The 17716-nt window shown below is 36.7% G+C and overlaps 1 protein-coding gene across 7 annotated transcripts in view; it reads right to left on the reverse strand.

Annotated features, from left to right (window-relative positions):
• UBE3D (ubiquitin protein ligase E3D) overlaps positions 1-17716 on the reverse strand; it is a 155745-nt gene that overhangs the window by 60645 nt on the left and 77384 nt on the right. For 5 of the 7 annotated variants that reach the window (XR_010413683.1, XM_045867163.3, XM_045867162.3 and 2 more), the window contains exon 9: positions 4890-5028. Coding sequence is in view for 5 of the 7 variants with exons in the window: in XM_045867163.3 (XP_045723119.2) it covers positions 4890-5028 (139 nt within the window). In the remaining 2 variants the exon portion in view is untranslated. Of the gene's footprint in view, positions 1-1820; positions 2743-4889; positions 5029-17716 lie in introns of those variants that run through there. The other 2 variants (XM_064597811.1, XM_054505449.2) reach the window with 2 other exon arrangements.

Here is a 17716-nt window from a genome sequence, read left to right on the forward strand (position 1 = left end):
AGCAATGCATCGGTGATTCTGTTTGCTCATAGTTACACTATGGATATTACAGTATGGTGACACGGTACATGTTAATATTACAACAAATCCACCAAAAGATATCCCTATTGGCCTGAAAGAAATGTTACACTGTAATTTAAGAAGTTAGAATTTCATATACGTTAATAACTCTAATTAATACGATAAACCTTTCCTTTTGGGATTTGGCAGTGAGAACAGCTCAAGCAGGAGTGCTATTTGAATCCCTGGAAACCTAAAATAACATTTTTACAAAAACAAAAGCAGCAGTGTTCACAGTCACTAACTTGGCCTGGAAAGTAAGAGAGTTGGAAATGTAAAGATGGTATCTTTAACAAGTGTCATTCCACTATTTTACAGCTCTTGCCAATACAGCACTTTAAAAGATGTGCATTACAGTCAATTTCCAGTTGAAAAAGTAAACCCCAAATATGGGCAAAATTAGCAGCCCCACTCCTTGTCATTGTAATACATGATTAAGTAGGTGTTACAAAGATGAAAAAGCAGAGCCATCTCTTTCTAATACTGACAGACATCCTCCCCTTCTTCACTGATCCTTTATCTTGCAGTGAAGACCTGCATAAGGAAGTTGATTTCTGGTTCTGATAAGAATGCTTCTTTCCAGAGGCAGCAGCAAGGACTACATTGCTTTAGCAGACACTGTTGGTGAACTTGTGCCAAGTTTCTCGGAACCTTGGAAACTGGGAAAGTGTCTGTGCTCCTGATTAGTAATATTCAGCAACCAGGCTGAACCCAGATGAAGTATAATCACTAGTAGGGAGGGACAGTCAGTCACAGAGCTCCTGTGGTTGAGCTGCTATGAGAAGACACTAACACCACCAAGAGCACGCAGGGCTTTTGTGCGCAGGTGCCGACATGAGCCTGAGCTGAGGTTGGTCAAGGGATTAAGACCTCCTCTGTCTCAGGGACAATACAGAATGTGCCTCCTCTCAATTCCCCCACACCCAGTTTAAATTACTCTTCTACCTAATCTCTTTAAGGCTTGAGTTGAGGCTACTTTGTAATAAAATTATTCTCAATTTATATCACACAATAATCATGGATGCTTATTCTATCTCCCTCATATGCTGCAACATCCTCCAAGTCCGAGTCATCCCTCTTGAATCCCATTCACCCATCATATAAACATTTCAAACAGTACATGAGAAAGTGACATAAATAGTAAATGTCTTCCAGCCTTGCTCCCCAAAGATAACCACTATTAAGTTTCTTGTATCTCCCTCCATAAATGTTTGTGGGCATATACAAACTTTTATGTTATTCAATGTTCAATCCAATGAGCAAACCTTAAAAGAAATATGGATTGATATACAGAATTTTAAATCATTTCTGATTCAGGGTAGTATATAAATAATTTTAAGTTACTGCAAAATAAGGGGTGTGTGTGTGTGTGTGTGTGTGTGTGTACATTCCAAGGTAGACACAACCTGCCTTCATCTACCACTCAATCCCCTCCACCTTCCAGGACTTGAGCAAGTATTGCATTTGGGTAGCAGGTGGAATTACCAGGGCACAAGCCTGGTGAGTCCAGCTCTGTCTCTAACATGGTGGGTATTCCCTGGCCAACTCACTCCATCTCTCTGAATCTCAGTTTCCTCTCTTATAAAATGAGAAGGTATTTTCAGAAGTCCCTTTGAGAGTTCAGGATTGAAGCTGATAATCAAGTAGTGATAAATAAAACAGGTACACCAAGGCCAAAGTATGAAATTGGTATCAGGAAGAAAATCAAACATAGTATCACAGCTTACCAGGAGAATATGGATGCAAATTAGACTGGAGCAGTTATTTAAAAAATATTTTTAATTGAGGTATAACTGACATATAACATTATATTAGTTTCAGGCATACAACGATTTTACATTTATATACAGAGCAAAATGATCACAATAAGTCTAGTTAACATCCAGCACCATCTCAGTTACAAAAATAATTTTTCTCTTGTGATGAGAAATTTTACGATCTTACCTATTAGCAACTTTCAAATATGCAATATAGTATTATTAATTATAGTCACTATGCTGTACATTATATCTCCAGGACTTATTTTATAACTAGAACTTTGTACCTTTTGATCACCTTTACCCATTTTGTGCTCTCCATAGAGAGAACTTGGGATTCTTTGGTTTTGTTTTTTGGAATCCACATATAAATGAGATCATATGGTATTTGCCTTTCTCTGTCTGACTTATTTCACTAAGCATAATCTCCTCTAGGTCCATCCATGTTGTCACAAATGGCAGGGCTTTATTCTTTTTTATGGTTGAATTGCATCTATATACCCCACAACTTCTTTATCCATTCATCCATAGTTGGACACTTAGTTTGTTTCCGTATCTTGGCTATTGTAAATGATGCTGCAATGAACATGGGGATGTATAGACCTTTTCAAGTTAGTGTTTTCTTTTTCTTTGGATAAACACTCAGCAGTGGAATTGCTAGTTCATACGGCAGTTCTATTTTTAATTTTTTGGCCAACAGGTTTCTGTTTTCCATGTGGCTGCACCAATATACATTCCCACCAAGAGTGCACAAGGGTTCCCTTATGTTCTCCACATCCTCGCCATCGCTGGTTCTTTCCTATATTTTTGATGACAGCCATCCTAACAGGTGTGAGATGATAGCTCACTGTGGTTTTGATCTGCATTTTTCTGATGACCAGTGATGTTGAGCATCTTTTCATGTACCTGTTGGCCATCTGTATGACTTAATTGGAAAAATGTCTGTTCAGATCTTTTGTTCATTTCTTAATTGAAGTGTTTGTGGTTTTTTTTGCTACTGAGTTTTCTTAATTTTTTTTTTTAAAGATTTTATTTATTTATTTGACAGAGAAAGAGAAAAAGAGAGAGAGAGTACAAGCAGGGGGAACAGCAGAGGGAGAGGGAGAAACAGGCTCCCCACTGAGCAGGGAGCCCAATGCAGGACTTGATCCCAGGACCCTGAGATCATGACCTGAGCCGAAGGCAGACGCTTTACCAGCTGAGCCACCCAGGTGCCCCTTAATTTCTCTTTCTGGTATTTTGTTATTAGAATATAGAAACACAATAGATTTCTGTATATTGATATTGTATCCTGAAACTTTATTTCTTTCACTAGTTCTACCAGTTCTTTGGTGGAGTCTTTAGGATTTTCTCTATGTAATATATCATCTGCAAAGAGTTTTACTTCCTTCCCTTTCTAATTTAGATCCCCTCTTATTTCTTTCTCTTACCTAACTGCTTTGGCTAGGACTTCCAATACTATGTTGAATAAAAGTGGTGAGAGTGAGCATCCCTATCTTATTCCTGATTTTATCATTGAGTATGATTGTTAGGTATGGGCTTGTCATTATTTGGCCTTTATTATGTTGAGGTATGTTCCTTCTATACCCACTCTGTTGAGAGTTTTGTGTTTTTTTTTTTAATTATAAATGGATGTTGAATTTTGTCAAGTGTTTTTTCTAACTCAATTAGAGATGATCATATAATTTTTATCCTTCATTTTGTTAATGTGGTATATTACACTGATTGATTTGCAGATGTTGAACTATCCCTGCATCTCTGGAATAAACGCCACCTGGTCATGGTGTATGATCCTTTTAATGTATATTGAATTCAGTTTGCTAATATTTTCTTGAGGATTTTTGCATCTATGTTCATCAGGGATATTGGCCTATAATATTCTTTTCTTTTCAAGATTTTTTAAATTTATTTGACAGAGAAAGACACAGCAAGAGAGGGAACACAAGCAGGGAGAGTGGGAGAGGGAGAAGCAGGCTTCCCGCCGAGCAGGGACCCTGATGCGGGGCTCGATCCCAGGACCCTAGGATCATGACCTGAGCCAAAGGCAGACGCTTAAGGACTGAGCCACCCAGGCGCCCCTATAATTTTCTTTTCTAGTGGCATTCTTGTCTGGTTTTGGTATCAGGGTAATGCTGGCATTGTAAAATGAGTTCGGAAGCATTCCCTTGCAGCAACTTTTTAAAACAATTTCCTGAGCTATAATTCATAGGAAAATCCATCTTGTTTTACCACAGAGGTATATCAAGCAATATACACTGATCCTGAAGTTATCTTAGGATACAGCCACAATCCTTCAGAAGTAGAGCCAACCCATGTTTACTCATTTCTCAGCAATGTATGTGACCTTCTCATCAGCCTCTGAGAGCTCAGGAGTATTTTTCCATTGTCAAGAGTCATAGATAAGTTCAATGTTACATTCAGTAGCTACGGGTCATAACTTAAGCAACTAGTTAGCATCTTAATTCCCATTTGCCACCTCAGTGACAATTAGCTGCCTACCAGGGAGGAGGTCTTCCCGTTGATCAGACCACATATGTTATTCTATTCTGACCACGTCCTTTACCAGGAGCACAGATAAATATCCAGAGGAGTGTCAAAGTGATGAGGGAGGGACTTGGGAGAAAGGGAAAAGGTGCTGGAAGTGGGTAACACCATCTGTGTTAAACATCTATTTGGCAATTTGACTGCAAGCTAACAGTAGCAAAGCTACTAATAATGGTTGAAAATCTTTGTTCTAGGGCAAAGCTAGGAAAGGGAAAGTGGCATTCACAGTGTCTTTGTCAGGTGTTTTTGCCATTTCTCTCAGACGCAGGAGAGATGGAGGTTAAGAGAACAAACTCTGGAGTTAGAAAGGTACAGGTTCTGCCACTATTAGACTATTACCTAATCAATTCCGAGCCTCTATTGTTTATTTATTTCAAAGAGACAGACAAGGCATTACATGCATTGTGCTTATTATTATCATCTGGAAGTGTGGGTTCTGTGGGCTCTCTCCTGTGAAATACAAGATCCTTAAAAAACAATTACAAGTAAAACTGAAAAGTCAACACCTGGTAAAGGAGCTGTACTTACCTGAAAGGAATTCACAGAGCGAAGGGATGGCGGCAGCGTGGCATTATTCCTTGATAATATCAACAGAAGCTCCAAGCAGGTTGCAGAGGGCAGGGTTAGAGAGTGGATGCTGATATCACTTTCCCAAGCACTGGAAAGCCTGAAACACATTGATGTGTATAATTTCATAATTGTGGCTCAGTCAGTTCAGCGTCCAACTCTTGATTTCAGCTCAGGTCATGAGCTCAGGATCGTGAAATCCAGCTCAGTGATGGGCTCCAAGCACAGCATGGAGCCCGCTAAAGATTCTCTCTCTCCCTATGTCTCTGCCCCTCCCCGACCCGCTCACACTTTCTCTCTCTCAAAAAAAAAAAAAAATTTTCATAAATGTGGTCATAATTAGTTCAAAAGTCTGATGGAGAAGGAGAAGACTTTCAAGTGTGAAAGGGAAAAGCAACGCACAAATAAATAGAAATAAAATGGTTATACTAAAAATTCAGAGTATATATCCAAGACATCTTTATAGTGTTTTTGATATAAAACAGATTAGGCAATTTTTTCAGGTCAGTATTTCATACTCAAAGTTCACGAGTCACATGAAATGCAGTCTTATTTGTGAGGGACCTACTTGGGGATGGGTAACAGTTAACATACTGAATGCTTCCTATATTCTATGCCCTTTTCTATATGTAACATTGCGATCACCCCTCAGATACCTATGAAATGAAACTATCGCTATTCTCATTCTACAGATGTGGAAATTGTTTCTGAGCTGGATATGCCCTATGAAGTGTCTAGTTCATTGATTTTCAAACCTTTAAAAAGTGACGGAATCCTTTTATCAAAAAGTCTTGTGAAAGCTCCATTTATAATACAAATAAAAACAAAGCTGCTCTGTTGGAACGGGAAAGGTTGGCAGGAGGCTCCCTTCATCTTCCAAAGCAGCCTATGAAGCATCTCTGCTACATCCCATTGAACCTACTTGAAAATTATTTCATTCAAGAAATGAGGAAACCGAAGGCTAGAAAAGTAAAGAGACTTCTCTGGGATGAGGTATGTGTTGAGAAATGATATGGCTGGGTCTAGAATCCCGGTTTCCTGACTTCCTATCTAGTGCTTAAAGTAAAGGGGAAAATCAGAAAGTCATTATGGGAAAACAATGTAATAAGAATAGGATGTGTCTTAGCTGTCAATTCTTCTATTTACGTGAGTATTTCCTGACTGTGCCCCTATCAAAGTATCTCTTATCACTGTCCTAATTTTTAAAAAGAAATAATACAATACTCCTTGTATTTGTGGACGAAGACAGAAAGTAATACAATAATCCTTGTATTCTTATTTGAGCTGTGTGACTCATCCTAAATATTTAAAAAGAAGACTTGAAAGTCTTCTCCATTTACATAAACTTCTTTTTGTGAAGCAGCCTTTAACCCAATGGGTGAATTCTGGAATGTCAGAGAGCATCAGCTAAGGGAATAATGGATTTTAATGTTTATATGATAAGTCGTAGCAGATGGTTTAGCTGTGTCATCAGTCAGGTTACCTGTGCTATCATTTCTGACGTGGGGTGGGGAATTAACTCTTCTTTGAAGCATTTGCCAACTACTTGGACTGGAATACGACACTGCCCACTTTCCCAAAAAATGGTCTGTTTTCAGCAAGGGCACATTTGGAGTGTCTTCTTCATGTTTTAAACACTTCTCGTTATTTTATACTGATTGGCTATGTTATTCTTTCTCCTCTTATTCATTATACAACATTGTCAACATTTCTCTGGGGTGGAAATAAAAATCTCACTGTCTTTAGTAGAAGTCAAATGTAGTACTAGCGCAGTGGCTCTAAGCTCATTCTCCCTACCCGCTTCCTTATGCCCCCTACAAATCACGCCATTACTGGCATTACACTCCACACATTATGTCTTGCTCATGCAGTTTTCTGGGCCTGGAAGGCTGTTAGGCTACCCGGTGAACTTCTGTTTATCCAGCAAGACCTACGTAGGTATCACTTCCTTGGAGACATCCTGTTTCCTTTATAAGAATGAACTACTTGCCTAATACCATATGTGTATCCATTACAACACTTAACCACCACCCTCCTTGTATTCTTATTTGAGCTGTGTGACTCATCCTAAATCAGACCTGAGCAACCATAACCTGTGGATTCCTCTAACTTTGCTGCCCAGTGTGGAAATAAAGATAAGATTAGTTGTTTTTCCTCACACACACCCAGGTATTAACCTTTTACTGGCTGTAAGAAAAACATTCCACTTACATTTGTATGTTCAATAATTCAATTTATTTTCCAAGTGTTATTTTTATAATCAGAAATGGGATTTCTGGGTCACACAAAGGAATGTTTAACCACTGCTCAAAGGTGTCAACATGCTGCTAAGTGGCTATGGTATGATCTATCAAAAAGGACACTCAAGTAGAAATTAAAATTCTTTAGCATTCCTTGTCACTGACCAGTGACAAGCACTCTTGGACAAGTCCGGTTTCCTCATGAGATCCTGGAGTTCATACACGACCTATACAACGTACTAAACCACCAAAATTTACACAAAAGGACATTCATCACACTAATGATATCCATAGTCACAAAAAAAGATACAATTAGTTATACATGTTAGTTATTCATGTCTCTATGTAATTACAAATATTTGTACGGTATGTGAATTCAACTTTGGCATTTTAAATCTAATCCTTCAAGTGTTCTGTGATTTATCCCTCTTGAAGCTCATAAAGGTGAAGAGTGTTGTCCTAATCACATGGTAGGTAATGGAAAAGAAACTCAAGCAAGATCCTCTCCATCTAAATTTCATTCTCTTTTGTATCTAGAAATGCTTGGTATTTCTGAACAAATTCTAGCCAAAAAAATTGAAAAGCCCAAGGGTAAATGATGGAGCAAATTTTAGCTATCTTAGAACACCTCATTTCTTAATAATTTGAACCACCTTATTTTTGAAATTAGACAACCCGGCTGGACCTACGATGGCTTAAATTCCTAATATTTATCCTTTCATTTATCCTAATATTTATCATTTATTCTTTCTTTTCCCACAGTATATATTCATTAGCCCCAGGATTTACTTTTTTATTGTTAAGTTTTATAAATGTTCTCTATAATCTTAACCACATATTAATCACATGAAACATCCATATATGTGGACAAAGACAGAAAGTAAAATATGAAAAAAAAGATATAATCTTAACCACATATTAATCAAATGAAACATCCATATATGTGGACGAAGACAGAAAGTAATACCTGAAAAAAAAATGATAACAGCTGTTTTGGAAAGTTAGAACTATGGGTAACTTTTCCCCAAAATTTCAGTTAATGTTTTTACATTGTGGTTTGTGTTTTGTTTTGGTTTGGTTTTATCTTGTTTTGCTGTGACTTAGGAAGAAAGAAATAAAGAAAGCAGGAAGATGGAGAAATGGTCTGGCATATTTAAAATTCAGTTTATCTTAAAACAACAACCAAACTCATTATGAAAATTTAAGGCATGTGTTAATTAAACCAGAAGTGATCCTTGAGACTATCTACCCATGGCTCAAATATCAAGACAAATTTCTGCTAATGATATAAACATTTTAAGAAACACAGGATTATAATAATCCAGAATTTGGATTATTTCTGGTATTTCCTGCAAAAACATCCTAGACTATTAGACCTAAATCAGTAAACTTCTATTATGAACTGACAAGAAAGATAATTCAAAGAGAATAACAAATTTGACATTAATTGAAATCTATTTTGGTGATTTTTAAAGTAGTGGGTGAAAAGCTTTCCTAAGAGACCAGAACTGTCAGCCAGGTGACCTCAGTCAAAAAGACCAAAATGCAAGCAGAGGACACACCATCCTTATTTCTGAACTTTTGCCTTGACAAAATTCCCTAGAGAAGCAACTATGGCCTCTCTATTTTTAATGAGGCAATGAGAAGGGGGAAAAGAAGTCACTTTCCATCACTTCTAACAAAATAGTGAAATTGAGAATGAATCAAACACCAATAAATATCAAGAAAAGAACTTGAGAAAATAGAAAGGTGATTCAGTCTACTAAAAACCAGAGGTTGTTAATGTAATAGATGAAAATGACAAATAGAGATGATAAAACAACTCTACCAAAAATTAAAATATTTCAAATGAGTCCAACATATTGTATAGGAAAAAATAATATCGTATAAGAGAACTCAAGATAAAAATATTTAACTTAAATTTCATGTTTCTCATATTTTAGCAATGGATCTGGACTCCTCCGTCTTAGAAGGACCTAAGAAAGCAAACAGCCTATTAATGATGTTAAATATAATATTGTTTATATATGCATATTTTTAATTTAAATTTCAAAGCTATAACAATGATAAAGCTCATCAATTTAAGCTCTCAAAATACCAAAACAAGCAAATGACTACAACTAAGTGCTAGACTTATTATAAACATACAACTATTTAATAAATAATTTGGTGAAGGAATCAAAATTTTATAAATTCTTATACTGTCAAGAACACAAAATTCAGAAACAACCAAATATACTGTTTATCTGTTATGATAAACCATATTAACTCCAAGATATTTAAATATTTTAAAAGAATAAAAACAGAACCTGAAAAGTGTATAAATCAACTGTTCCTTATAAATTTCAAAATAAGGTTCAATAAGTCATGAACAGTCGTTCTTTGAAATTAAAGAGTATTTTCTTTGAAAATTACAGAAAAAAATCGAGTTTTTTTTAAGTCATAAATGTCAACACTGTTCTTCAGTTCTCTTTAAACTAAAGGGCTCTTAAGAGAAAAAAATTTAGGGGCGCGTGGGTGGCTCAGTAGTTTTAAGCGTCTGCCTTCAGCTCGGGTCATGATCCCGGGGTCCTGGGATCGAGCCCCGCGTTGGGCTCCCTGCTCCGCGGGAGGCCTGCTTCTCCCTCTCCCACTCCCTCTGCTTGTGTTCCCTCTCTCACTGTGTCTCTCTCTGTCAAAATAAGTAAATAAAATCTTAAAAAAAAAGAGAGAGAAAAAAATTTAGGTACACAATCCCTGAAAGCTATGCCTTTTAAACTTTGTCCATAAGACATATGAATTGTCAAGGCAATCTCTCTCTCTCCCACAAATCAAAAAGCATGGGGAAAATGGTTCTGCTTTGAATAAGACACCAACAAGGCAATCTCAAAATCAGGTGTATTTAGGGGCACCTGGGTGGCTCAGGTCATGATCCCAGGATCCTGGGATCGAGCCCCGTGTCAGGCTCCCTGCTCGGCGGGAAGCCTGTTTCTCCCTCTCCCACTCCCCCTGCTTGTGTTCCCTCTTCTCGCTGTGTCTCTCTCTGTCAAATAAATAAATAAAATCTTAAAAAAAAAAATTAGGTGTATTTATTCATGCCAAAAAAACTTATAAAAGATTCTGTTTTTCATAAATGCATATATTATTACAAGATACCAGTTGTTGAGAACTTAGGGATTAGACTGGCAATACTTTATTTATTGTTGTTTCCAAGTATTTCGCAATTTATAAATACTGGTTTAATTTTGTTTTATTAAAAAAATTTTTTGGGTATAGTTGACACACAATGTTTTGTTTCCGGTATACAACATAGTGATTCAACTTTTCTATACATTAGGCTATGCTCACAAGTGCAGCCATCATCTGTTACCATACAATGCTATTACAACACCCTTGACCATGTTCCCTATGCCTGTGACTTACTCATTCCATAACTGGAATCCTGTACTTCCCACTCCCCTTCACTCATTTGCGCATCCTCTAACACTCCCTTTTCCTCTGGAAACCATCAGTTTATTCTCTGTATTTATAAGTCTGATTCTGCTTTTTGTCTATTCATTTGTTTTGTTTTTTAGATTCCACATGAGTGAAATCATATAGTATTTGTCATTCTCAGTCTGACTTATTTCACTTAGCACAATACCCTCTAGGTTCATCCATGTTGTCGCAAATAGCAGGATCTCATTTTTTTATGGCTGCATAATGGAAACACTTTCATTAAAGGAGAGAGTACACCTCTTTGAACATGCTTGCCAGAAACTTCATAATAACATTAGAATAGTTAGAAATCCATCAAAAAAGGCCAGCCAGTCCTTCAGATTTTTTTAACTTTTTGTTGCAAAAAATTTCAAATATACAAAAGTATATTTGGAAGAAAATAAATTCAAAAACCAATCTTATACTATATTCGAAATTAAATGCAAGGTGTACTAAAGGCATAAACGTAAAAAATTGATTAAAATATCTTTCCAGATGGGGTGGTGGGTGGCTCAGTTGGTTAAGCGACTGCCTTTGGCTCAGGTCATGATCCTGGAGTCCCTGGATCGAGTCCCGCATCGGGCTCCCTGCTCGGCGAAGAGCTGCTTCTCCCTCTAACACTCCCCCCTCTCATGTACTCTCTCTCTCTCTCATTCTCGCTCTCTCAAATAAATAAATAAATCTTTAAAAAAAAAAAAATCTTTCCAGAAAATCTAAAAAAACTATGACAAACCTATAAGCCATAAGGTTTTATAATTTTTAAAAATTGTATTGTTAAGAAATAAAAAATCTTTAAAAACCAGAGGAAAGGAAACTTTATATAGAAAGAACTATATTCTCCTATATATTTATAAAAGGAAGACAACACAAATTCATTTTTACGTAGTGAATTTTAAACCATTTGAAGGTAAGAGGTCTCTATGACAAAATGATCAAAACTATAGACTCTCTCCCCACAACAGTGCTCATTTTTTTTTAAGATTGATTGATTGGTTCATTGATTGATTTATACAGAGAGAGCAAGAGAGCATAAGCAGGGGGAGCTGCAGAGGGAGAGGGAGAAGCAGGCTCCCCACTGACTAGGGAGCCCTTGGTGGGTGGGCCCAATCCCAGGACTCCGGGATCATGACCTGAGCCAAAGGCAGACACTTAACTGACTGAGCTACCCAGGCGCCCATCAACAGTGCTCATTTATAAAAAAAAAAAAAAAAAAAATATGCACATAAATTTGAATGTTTCCCAGACCACCCAATTCCCCAAGACTAATCATGTCCTCCTTTCGTATTAATGGAATTATGCAATATGTGACCTTTTTTGTCTGGCTTCTTTCACTTAGCATAATGTTTTCAAGATACATGATTCTCAGAGTAGGACCCCTTGCTTTCAGATACCACTTTTTATAAAATATTAAAAACAGTTCCATCTTTAACTATATATCATACTATCTGTGTTAGCATATTAATAAGTGTAGCCACTTATGAAAAGCAGTTTTTGAAGAGGTCTCCTGGCTCACATTTTTACCTCATTCCATTACCAGAGAATATCAATGGAAGGGAAGGCTAAGAAATGCACTTCCAACCCTTTAATCACTTTACTGAATAAATGGAAATCAAAGTATGAGGGTTGGGATGTAATAAATTAGGTCCATTTTAATAACATTCTCTGAAGTAAACCTCACACTGGCAACCACTTGGTTCCCTGTCCCATCAGGGGGTCAACTCAGCCAACACTTTCATAAATCAACACTGCCCAGTCTGCCCCACAGTTTAAGTCCTTCGCCAATGTGGATGGAAAAGTGTGATGCACAAAGAACAAAGCAAAAATTCAAGACTGCTGCTTTTATTATTTCCTAGGCTTAGTAAAACAGAGAGGTTTTCTTCATTTTTCAATTCAAATTGGTTGGCAGTGGCTGTGTTGAGATGTATTGTGAAACCATGTTTGGTCTCAGCAGGAGAGAGAGAGATGATCTATTAGAGCTCTATCAGCCCATGGCTTCAGACAGGGATGTATCCTGGTGGTCTGGCAACATATCCAACTCTACTCTCCCCTGCCTTTATGGAACACCGTCATCTTTAGTACCCCTGGCTTCTCTCTACAACTCTTCCTAAGTCCACCCTCAGATGGCCTTCTCCTGGAAATCCATATACTCTTTCTGCACAAAAGGGCAACTGGCAATGGTGTAACTCAATTCAGATGAATTAGGCCTGGCCAATCTTGGTATCTTAGCTATTAAGCTATACTAAATTGCATAACCCAAAGTCACAACTGACTCTGTCTGACCCATTAAAAGGCAAATCCCAATGACTAAAATTGTGTCCCTCAATGAGGAAAGATGAGAATTTAAATACCAAGATCGTTAACCTACTCATGCTCTCTATGCAACAATCCTTGATTTTAGAAAATGTCCTCTCATTTCAGACCTTTTGTGAAGTCACACATCAATGTAACTCTGATAGAGTGAAAGCACAGCTGGTCACATCCATTTCAGGAAAGGTAAGAAAATCAATTTCCAAGTAATTTTGCATAGAGAAAATTCATTCCTACCAACTTAAATTCAATTCCTCTGTAATAAACTGATTCTTTCATACCTTAATAAACACTAAGATCTACCAGGTCAGGCCAGAAAGTCTCCTAAATTTTATGTCTATCACTTACCCATTAGCCCTATAAAGATATGATTTTAGGGCAAATATGTTTTGAAGTTTTATTCAAGAATTTTATGAGTTAAGATGTATTCCCTAGGAGGAGCACCTTGAGTCAAAGAATGGAAATATTCGACTAAATTGTTCCAAGGCGGAATCAAATATTATTAAATGGAAGCTTTTGGAACCTAAGAGGATTTTTATTGAAACCTCTAAAGGCCATGATTTTTTACAGAATTATTAAATACATAATACTCTCTTTCCTTGCCACCACACCCTTGAAATGAGGTGTCTCTGGTAGGTGGCTTCACTATTCTACATTCTGTTCATTTTGGAGAGGCTACTCTCAATATCTGAAACCAAGGCAAAAAAAAAAAAAAAAAAAAGACTCTTTAATCATCCCTGTACAGTGTATGTGTGTATAATTGAGGTAGGAAGGAAGGAAAGTGTTAAATATGGGATACGCAAGAAATCAGTATTCTAGAAAAATTTTAAAGGTATTCTCAGAAATTGGTTAAAGATACTTAAGCACCTGAATTTACCAGTGCTAGAAGAGCTACAAAAGCTAACTTGTCCTTTTCTTCAGCAGCAATACATCATACTGTGAATATAAAAAACATCGTCATCTTCTGAAACAATTCATAATGATGAGAAATTATTTGTGAGTGTTAAAATAAGGGAAGCTTACATTTTTTAGCCTACAAAATAGGAAGAAAGGAAAACAATGTTTCTTGATGATCTAACTAAAAAAAGCTTATTTAATTTTATTTTAAAAAATAAAATACTTCATTTATAAAAAGTATTATTGAACTATTGATATAAACATTCAAAAATAAAAATTTGCTTTAGTTAGCAAAATAAACACATAGTTTTCAGTGAGAGTAACAAAATTATACTTTTGATACCTGAGTTCATCTCTTATTAACGCCCCAAGTATTATCTTCAATTCTGCTTTCTAATTTACTTAGAACATTGAGTTTTAAAAGTCACTGCTTCCAAGTATGAAACCCCCCAAAATCAAGACTTAAATAATTATAAATCTATACTGACATGGAAAGACACACTATCTTGATCAGTTTTTAAAAAAAACAAAACAGCAAAATAGGACACCTGGGTGGCTCAGTGCTTCAGCATCCATCTCTTGATTTCAGCTCAGGTCATGATCTCAGGAGTCATGGGATGGAGCCCCTAGTCTGGCTCTGTGCTCGGTGGGGAGTCTACTTTTCTCTCTCTCTCTCTCTCTCTCTCTCTCCCTTTCTCCCGGTACCTCTCCCTGTGTTCAAAGACGTATGCTCACTCTCTCTCTCTCAAATAAATAAATAAAATCTTTTTTTTTTTTTTTTTAAAGAAAGGAAATGAGGCCTATCTTGGAATGTTTAAAATGTGTATTAATGTTATATCAAATAAAATCAGCTTTTTAAGCAAGAAACAATCAAATCATCTTAACAAGTACTTTAAATCTTTAATTTACCTGAAACTAACCTAATGGGTAGTCTTTTCCATGAAAAAAGGTACTTCAGATAAATTTGGAATTCAAGATTTTTATCACTGAGCATCACTCAAGTTGATCTCAATATTAAAAATGCATTGCCTACAAGTTGACTAATTTGGTGGTTGCTATTAATAGGATTCTTTACTTAGATCACAAAGAATAGGAAATAAAACAAGTGACTACTTGAAGTGACTTGAGCAGGTATATTATCTATTAAGAGACTAAATAAAGAGGTGTTAATAGTACTAGGAAGCTTTCTTTCTTTTCTTTTCTTTTTTTTTTTTTTTATGCTAGGAAAAACGTTTGCATCCAAAGACTATAAGGCACAATTATTTCAGATAATGTCCATGAACTTGGAACAAGGTAAAAGCCCATGTTATTTGCCTTAGCCCTTTGCCAAAACAAACCAGGGAATGTGACTTCTTTGGAAAGTCAGTGTCCAACCAAGCATCCGTTCATATTTTTGTTATGTTCAATAAAATCATAATAATAGCCAATCTGCCTGGTGCTATGATCCCATTAGGTCTTACAACCTAAGCAGAGCTAGCTTAAGTTTAATCAGACCAAACAGCTGTTTTAACAGTTGGGTTTCTCCAAAATTAAAATATTCTATTCCTGACAGAGCCTAGTAACTCAACTGTTGAAACAGCTGCTCAAGTTGAAGAGGTAAAACCAAGTGTACATACAGTCTTCTTCCCATTTGCAACTGCTATGAGATTCTTCCAGAATAGAAGTTCCTAAACTTAAGTTCATGTTGACATTTCCCAACCTGTTTAAAATTTTATACTTGCACTGCCTCTCTCTCTGACCTTCTGTCAATATTTCTGCCATCATCATCTCTCTTGGTGTTTGCCCTTTGTCTCCTTCATACTCTAAACCATAATTACCAGCTGGGGGTTCTGTACTTCCCTCCTTAGAAATATCATCTGTGTGCTTTATACTCTTATTCCTCTCTCTATTGTCTTGGAAGTATTTTTACTTCCTATGAAACAGAGGTGGTAACTCAGGAGTTCCCAGACTCCACTAAGTGATATATTCTTTCCAATGACTTACATTAGCACTATTAAGGTTAACTGTTGAAGTAAGAACCTTAAAAACAATCTTAAAATGCTCTCTGGCTAATGGTTTTCATTTTTGGTCATTTTATAAGTGTTTTCAAAATTCTGAACTTGTCACCATGATCTCATTCAGATAGTCGGTTCAATTTTTAAATACTTACTCTGTAGCTGAGAAACCTTTTCACCAACAGTCCTATTACCAATAATGAGTCAGTACTTTTGTCTGTCTGTCCCTCTCTCTACCCAACCTTTCCATCCAGGCAGTCATCATTTTTCCAGCACCTTCTCATCTTAAAATTTTGCCAAGTGGACTGGATATACGCAGACTAAATTGACTCTGATATGCTCTTAAAGTCTGCAAAAGGTCTTGACCCTGATTTTGTAACATTTGCTTTCTCCCCTCATAATGTCCTCACTCCTTTAAATTGTACTGCATTGCAGATAATTTAAAATCCCGGCTCCCAGGGTCTGTCTAAGAATAGATTTATGGCAGGACCCAGACTCATCAAACCAGAACATAGCTACAAAGACGTTGAACACGTTTCAAGATTACAAACTTTTTCCTGCAGTGGCTCCAGCTCTTCCGCTGAGTTATGTACAGCGTGATTCTGGCACATTAATCTTAGAAACAACCCCTCTCCCGTGCCCCACTTCTCAGCGGGGAAGGGCGGAAGCCAAAGATACATTTCAACAAGTGCAGATACCATAAATGAAAAGGTGCTCACAGACCTCATGCCCGGCAACACAGTCCTGGGGCAATGCGACTCCAAGGCAGACACTGGAGTGCTCTGTGAAACAGGGCTCCTGGGCTGGAAGTCATTTTAATACGTCATGTCAAACCCTGAATTACCAGCATGGTAAAGCTGAAGCTTTTAATTAAAGGAGACTTTGAAATACTGGCTCTGCTGTCACTATCCCATTACCCCGATGTCAGTGCAACACTAGCCCCGAAGTTACCTAACTTTGTGTTTGAGTCGGTCTGCAGAACAGGATTCATTCTTCCAGCTTACAGTATTAAGATCGGTTTTGCTTCACAGCGCTAAACATAGAAAAGTTTTCATTTTTAATAAAAGCTTAGATAAATAACCCTAAATCCCAAAGGACCGTGTTAAAGTAGCCTCATAAAAGTTTAACACTTGCATATGAGTTTGAAAAAAAAAAATGTCTACCTAGCAATTTGAGCTCCTGCTGACTTCTCTAGCCTTGGGGAAGTTATTGTTGAAATTCATATGTCTTGCTATTTCTGATGATTTAAAGCAGTCTATTATGATAAATCACCATGAAGTACACCAAATGAAAGACACTGTTCAAACAAAAATTTCAATTTTAAATACACAAAATACACACAATGCACTCATCCGTATGTTTAAATAGCACTAAGGTTCTTATACGTTACTCATCTAGCCACATATTTTATCCGCACAGCCTAGGATGCAAAAACATATTTTGTACTAGGTGATCTATTTTCCCTTTCTTTTTTTAGGAGGTCATTTCAACACATTTTTGACTCTACTCTGGAGAATTAAAGTCCACACAAGAAAGTTCCAACAAAATTGGAAACTAACTCAGTTGAAACAAGAACATAAGTAGTGGGCAATGTTAACATTTCTTCATATCCCTCACGAGACCTGAGAAGATCAAGACTGACACAGTATATTTAAAAGGTGAGAGAAGGATTGAAAACAGAACAGAATCTTATATGTTCAAACAATAAAACACTAGAAATGGCTTTTTAAAAATGCTTCAGTACACAGCACCTCATCTTGCAATATGGTTAAGTGCCTAATTAATATTTACTTAGTGAGCTTGAAAGGAATCAGCTTATAGATCATTTTCTGCCATTTTATCCCATTATGGGACAATCATCATTCATACTTCTCAGGCCTTGGAATCAGTGACC

This window comes from Mirounga angustirostris, unplaced genomic scaffold (genome assembly GCF_029215605.1).
Source record: "Mirounga angustirostris isolate CCGP_5_RB_7025 unplaced genomic scaffold, mMirAng1.0.hap1 SCAF_8, whole genome shotgun sequence".
Lineage (NCBI taxonomy): Eukaryota > Metazoa > Chordata > Mammalia > Carnivora > Phocidae > Mirounga > Mirounga angustirostris.